General features: G+C 39.6%; 1 protein-coding gene across 1 annotated transcript in view; it reads right to left on the bottom strand.

Moving 5' to 3' along the window:
- Positions 1-15: 15 nt before the first annotated feature.
- The window catches only part of LOC116377068 (double C2-like domain-containing protein alpha), a 10,384-nt gene continuing 3,455 nt past the window's right edge, over positions 16-6,944 (bottom strand). Inside the window, exons 2-3 of the mRNA XM_031838608.1 lie at positions 4,767-4,846; positions 16-267 (exon numbers count right to left, since the gene is read on the bottom strand). Coding sequence (XP_031694468.1) covers positions 148-267; positions 4,767-4,846 — 200 coding nt within the window. The 3' untranslated portion in view covers positions 16-147. The remainder of the gene's footprint in view (positions 268-4,766; positions 4,847-6,944) is intronic.

Raw genomic sequence — 6,944 nt, 5'->3', positions numbered from 1 at the left:
GCTAATGAGTTTAGTTTACAGAGAATAACACTTTTGATTTAAAGGGTTAGAATTCTAAAAGTGAATAAATATTCTGTGGTAGTGAAGTTGGTCAAATGAGTGAAAGTAAAAAGATAATTTGAATATTTAGTATTGTGAGGGCAGTATTTATGAAGACTTCTTCAGGGTCAGTCTGACGAGGTCGTGTCTCACCTTACAGGCTCCGGGCAGCAGGTGGAGTTTGACGTACGGGTCGGACAAACCGTTGAAGTCCATCGACTTCAGACCCTGAAGACACAGAACAGGGTTACTGATTGGTCCTTATATGGTCACTGTGTGTAATTCCACTCCTGTTACTTAAGCACTTTGTGACTAACGTCTGTGAAAAGAGCTTTATGAATACATTTGACTTACTTATGATGAGACACTTAACAGGTGTTTCTAATTAATCACAGTCTGATTGGTTTCTCTCCTCCAGACTCATTCATGTGATCAGTAACACCTGAACTCAAAGGAGATCACAAGATCACGCTTCTCTCTGCGGTCTTGTTTTCTCTTCAGAATAAAAGTCCTGCTCCTCTATGAACAGAACCATGATGACTAGAAGTAGAACTAGAACACGTCTTTAGTGCAGAACAACAGTTATGATGACATCAGTCATTAAGAAGAAATAAAAGGTTTGATCATTTATTTTACTAAAATGATCAAACAATATCATCTTTAAATCCAACATGTTTCCAAATGTCTACAAGTGTTACCAATGTAGAAAGAATGGCGTCTCTACATGTTATAAACATTAAACTATTCACATGTTTCCTCACATGACAATGATCTGCAGTGAGTGAGTGAGACTGGGGTCTGAATAGTGATGCAGCAGAGTGAGCAGAGAGTGATGAGCTGATGAGGTGAGTGAGAGATAGAAAAAACAGCATAACGGTGGCAGAGCTGTGACAGATACATCATCATCAGTTGTTAGCTGATAAATAATCTGAATCTCTAACTAAAGTTATAAAAGTAATGCAGTAAAGAGAAGGTGATTTATTCCTGATGAATCTCAGTGTGAACAGATGATTATTGATGCCATCACGATGAATCAGAAGCTGACTGACTCAAATTAGAACAGATTTAAACACACGCCCGAAGGATCAAACACCCGATTAGAATCCGGTGACCTCATCAACATCGTGACAGATTAATCCCAAATTCATTTCAACAGCTTTGACATTTTGCAGCGACGGATTTTAGTTATTCTGTACATTTTGTTTTAACGAGTCTGAGACCTGAGAGACGTGAACTCATGATGAAAGTTTGTACTCAGATCTTTAACTGATCGGTAAAAATACACTTCTTGTGGGTCCCCTTTCAGAGAGTTACGTTATCATATAGATCATATTATTACTGATGCTATAACACAGAAGAAGTATTTTATTGTTGGTGGAGCCATCTTGACTTTTTTTATCAACCAGTGAACAGGAAGTGACCGTATCTGGACTGAGGAGGAGTAAAGTAGAGACACCGTATACGTCTCTGGTGTTGACCTGTCAATCAGCATGTAGCCCCGCCCTAAAGCATCCCCTGCTTTATGGTCTGTTTGACTCTAAATGGACCATAATGTACTAAATGAACATCATAACTTAGCTATGTTCCAAATGTAACGTGTTCTAGCTAGCTAGCTAACTTAGCTATGTTCCAAATGTAGTGTTCTAGCTAGCTAGCTAACTTAGCTATGTTCCAAATGTAACGTGTTCTAGCTAGCTAGCTAACTTAGCTATGTTCCAAATGTAACGTGTTCTAGCTAGCTAGCTGACTTAGCTATGTTCCAAATGTAACGTGTTCTAGCTAGCTAGCTAACTTAGCTATGTTCCAAATGTAACGTTTCTATCCAGATGTGTTTTATCCATCATCACTTTTTAGACATCGTAGCTTTCAAGAGAGAAGACACTTACAACACTTTTTGGTGTGCCGTCTGTATAATTACGTATTCATGAAGTTTTACAACAAAATGCTACTTTCTGTAGTGTTAAATTATATTTTAATTGACGGACGTGTATGTAATTAATGGCACAATTCAAACCAGGGACTTTCTCCTCTGCAAAATATCCAGGTTTTATCCAGTAGAGGGCAGTCGTTATGAAGAATTCAAGTCAAGATCAGGACCTGAATCCATTAATAACGATAATAAATACACATTTACATTAGTTTTCATCTTATAAAAGTGGTTTAGGGGTTTAGTTAGCTACTCTTTAAGTACGGAAGTTACGTGACAAATAAGTCAAAGTTGACTTTTTGTTGGTGTCCAACTCAACTTGCTCCCTCCGAGGACGTTGTCTCTCTTCATACTATGAACTGGAAGGAGACGACAAACCAATGAGCATGTTTATCACCAGTTCATATATTGATCAGTATTGATCTTGTACTTAAATGGGTTAAATATGTCGATCACCATTACACATCTTTGTGACCAGTGGAAGTCTTTGTGTCTCTGCTGTGGTATAAACAGCATAGTGTATATAAAGTGTGATTACAGAGAAATACTGTGTTTTATATAATTAAAGCATCACTCAAAGCAATAAAAAAGGACTGTTATCACTTCAGATACTGAAGGAAATCTGCTCTCATCCTCCGTGACATCAGCAGGAATCTGGTTTTCCTTTATTCCCCCTCCACCGAGCAGAGGATTATGGAGGCTGTAGCGTCAAATATTAATTATATCCCTGATAGTATTTCAGTGCAAATTCAGACTTATTGAGCCTGTGGCATTTCTTTCATTTTGAACTTTCACCGACACAAAAAGTATTTTTTTATCCGGTAATGTGTCCGAGGACGGAGAACAATAGCAGCACAGGTATGAATCATTATGGTAGTGAATGTTAGGCAGGTAGAGGAAATGTCAACGGTGAGATTTAAGAGCCAGCAGAGCTCTAGAGCAGGTGTTGAGCTCTGAGGATAACGCACACACACACACACACACACACACACACACACACTGAGCTCAGGGACAGGTAGACCAAGTGTCTGCTGCAGCCGGTTGTCTCTTTACAGTCCTCAGTTACTATTTCTGACACTTTAAATCGTTCCCCGGTGCCGCGGTTTGATCTGCGTTATGACCCTTCTGTTGCTTTGTCGTGGTGCAGAGACGTGTTCTGGTTCAAATAAAGCTGGATCGGTCTCAGGTTAGCTTTAAAATACTGGCCGATTTCAAATATCATTTTTTTTTGTCAAACCACACGTAAGCACACAAACGTCATTCGTGTCCAGTGTGAAACCAAAAGTCACTTATTTTGACTTATTTGTCACGTAACTTCCGTACTTAAAGAGTAGCTAACTGAACCCCCAAACCACTAAGCTGAAAACTAATGTGTCTGTGTATTTATTACTGTTGTTGATGGATTCAGTTCCTAATCTTGACATTTTAGTAGTTGGATTCCTCATAATGTTTCATGAATATACATAACGACTGCCGTCTACTGGATAAAACCAGGATGTTTAAATGTTATTTTGCGGAGGGGAAGTCCCGTCCCCGGTTCACCACCATGGGACCTTTTTTCGGGAAATTTAGTCAACAGCAAGAGACAAATAATTAGTTGATCCTGTTTGCCATGTATTACACATATTATGTTTGTGAGTTTAAAAGATAATTTTACACATCAAGAAGCATTTTGTTGTAAAACTGTTGAAGTATAAGACTGTGAAAGTACTTCTTGAAAGACTACACACTTAAAAGTGTTGTAAGTGTTGTCTCTCTCTGAAGCTACGATATCTGTATGTTTCGTACCGGCATGTTCTCACACCAACAACGAGGTCTCACTCGTTCTTTCTCTCCCCGGCTGATAAAAAGAGATGATGGATAAAACACATCAGCTAAGAAAACCTAATAATTGGAACATAGCTAAGTTAGCTAGCTAGATAACGTTACATTTAGAACATAGTTAAGTTAGCTAGCTAGATAACGTTACATTTAGAACATAGTTAAGTTAGCTAGCTAGATAACATTACATTTAGAACATAGTTAAGTTAGCTAGCTAGATAACGTTACATGTAGAACATAGTTAAGTTAGCTAGCTAGCTAGCTAGCTAGATAATGTTACATTTGGACGATAGTTGAGTTAGCTAGCAAACCAAGCTAACGTCAGTTTTCACACAACCTAATGATACTACGACAAATCTATGACATACTGAGACTTTCTTGACTTGCAAAATTATCTTTTGAATTGACAAACATCAGATGTGTAATTCATGGTCCAATTTGAAAGGGACCAAATAATTATTAGTCTTTTGCTGTTGGGTTAGTTAGGTCAATGTTGACTAATGTCAAAAGAAGGTCCTATTATTCACCACTTATTCACTTCCTGTTCCCTCGTCTGGAAGTCGATGTGTCTTTTGAATGTGTTTTTGGTTAGATGTCTGAAATTGTGTGGTCGACACAAGCTGAGGAGGTTTTGACATTTTGTTCTACGATATATTAATCAGTAAATACCACTTATTTAGAGTTTACAAGCTTTTATGTGGCGGTTTGCTCACAAGTGAGAATATACTTTTGCTCTGTTCTTCCTGGTTTGGGTTCTTTAGTTAAATGAAGATAAATCTTAATTCTACATTTGTTTCAGGCAGCTGATTGTGATTCCCACGTTGAAACAGAGATGATACAACAAAGAGCACCGAGCCTCTTGTGTCTGAATGGGAACAAATCTGTGCAGCAAGGTCCAAAAATCCACTTTGGAAAGCCTGAAAGCAGAGGAGTGGAGGCTGTTGGAGCAGCACATTAATGGCTTGGAGAGCGTCCTTACCTTCGCCCGGAGCACAGTGCAGTGCAGCTCACTGGAGCTGCGCTCGTATCTCAGCTCAAACTCCAGCGTTCCCAGAGCAGCTGGGGGGGGGATACACAGGAGAGACACCTGATTTACATCCATCGCATCAGTAGCATCAGAAAAAGAAAAAAAATGACATTGTTGAAAATCAGTCAGAATAAATTGAAAAGCATGCGAGAGAACAGAGAAATGTCTCAGCATGCATGCAGAGGATTGAAAATCCAATTTAGGGGAGCAGCAGCTGTCACATGAAGCTGAACACAACACATCACATGTCAACACGGAACATCCTCTTAGAAGGAGAGGAAACACATTCGTCAGGGCGTCTTACAGTTCATACAGCGTAGAAAGGTACAACACACACACACTCACACACCAAACACAACCTGGTGTTCTTCCAGTGCAGTTATATAAGATGATACAAACAGAATATGATTTACGGGGATTAGAACAAACATCTATTTTAGGCATCAGCTCTCATAAATACCAACAACCCACTGCTTACAAAACATATTGTATTTTCTCGCTATACTGTAAGCTGCTGTGTGTTCATCAACCTGGACTGTTTCCAAATCCTCTTCAGCTTCTGGAACTTCTGAAGTGACTGTTTCCATTTCATGTTGGCAAGTCTACGACACAAAACAACCTCAAAAAGAGACGGCCACTCAGGGACAAAGACACACAAACAATTACAAAGACAAGCAAAACAACTATTGAGAAACGCAAGAAGACTACAGCCACAAACCACAACAAAGACCACTGACCGCAAAGACCCTCAAAACAACTACAAAGACACATAAAACAAGTACAAAGAGACATAAAACAAGTACAAAGACACATAAAACAAGTACAAAGACACATAAAACAAGTACAAAGACACATAAAACAAGTACAAAGAGACGGCCCCTAAGGGATGCACAACAAGATGCAAAACAAAATGACAGAGATGCAAAATGACAACAATAAGACAAATAAATGACAACAGAGAGACACAGTAACTACCGAGACACAGAAAATGATCCGAAAGACATGCGACCACAAAGAGACACAAGATGACTACAGATAGACAAATAACAACCACTAAGAGACAAAAAACGACCACAAAGAAATGCAAAAAAAGGACGTAAAATAACTGCAGAGACAGAACAACCTCAGAGAGAGGACCACGGCTGTGTGGAGTTGTTTTGTTCTCTCTCAGTCTGGGGGTCAAGGTATTTTTTCTCCATAAGGGACTGAAATTAAATGTATATCAGTGTCACAGCTGCCGTCTGAGAGACACTTCACATCTCTGAAACCCTGGTCGTCCATCAGAAGCAGCACATCAGCAGCAGCTTCAGTCTGCAGAGAATCTGACATGAACGACTTGAAACCTAAAAACATGATCGGATGGCACTTTTGCAGAAGTGGAAAGTAAATAAGCACGATGCATTTACTCGAATACCTTATCTATTTGAGTTTTGAGGTACTTGTACTTGTACTCACTAACATGCAGAGATAAGAGATATATCTCAGAGCTTCAGTATGAAACACTTCTCTCTGCTTCCTCAACACAAAATGGAACTAAAAAGCTGTGGGTGCACTTTACATTTACATTTCTTTTCTCCAAATGTGAATGCTTGCGGTTCTGATTCCACCCACCTACACTGACTTCCAGCACCCCGGTGCAGAGACAACTGGCTGCTGCAAACATACAGCACCAACAAACGCAGCGCTTCAGCATCCTGAAGACGTCACTGCACAGTGGAAATGCTCTGCAGTGAGGAGACCTGAGCCTTTGAAGGAAATCTCAAACAAAAGGACTCAAGCTCTAATGAAAAACGTGTTCGTTTAACACAACAAAAGAAGCAGAATAACCACATAGGGACGCAGAATGTCTACACAAAGACACCAAACGACCACAAAGTAACATATAATGACTACAAAGAGACACGAAATCACTGCAAAGAGACTAAAAATTACCACAAAGATTCGGAAACAACCAAAGAGACAAACAAACCACCACAAAGAGAAACAGGATGACTACAAAGAGACAAAAAATAACCAAAGAGACAAAAACAGCCACAAAGGGACTCAACACGTGTTGTTAGTCATTGTGTTGTGTCTCTTTCCGTCTGGCGCTCTCGCTCTTCTATTGGAGGGGGGGGGGGGGGGGGGGGG

The sequence above is a fragment of the Anarrhichthys ocellatus genome, unplaced genomic scaffold (assembly GCF_004355925.1).
Source record: "Anarrhichthys ocellatus isolate YVR2014 unplaced genomic scaffold, GSC_Weel_1.0 scaffold857, whole genome shotgun sequence".
Taxonomy (NCBI): domain Eukaryota; kingdom Metazoa; phylum Chordata; class Actinopteri; order Perciformes; family Anarhichadidae; genus Anarrhichthys; species Anarrhichthys ocellatus.
Note: the sequence above shows the minus strand (reverse complement) of the source record. Positions and strands in the feature narration are given on the sequence as shown.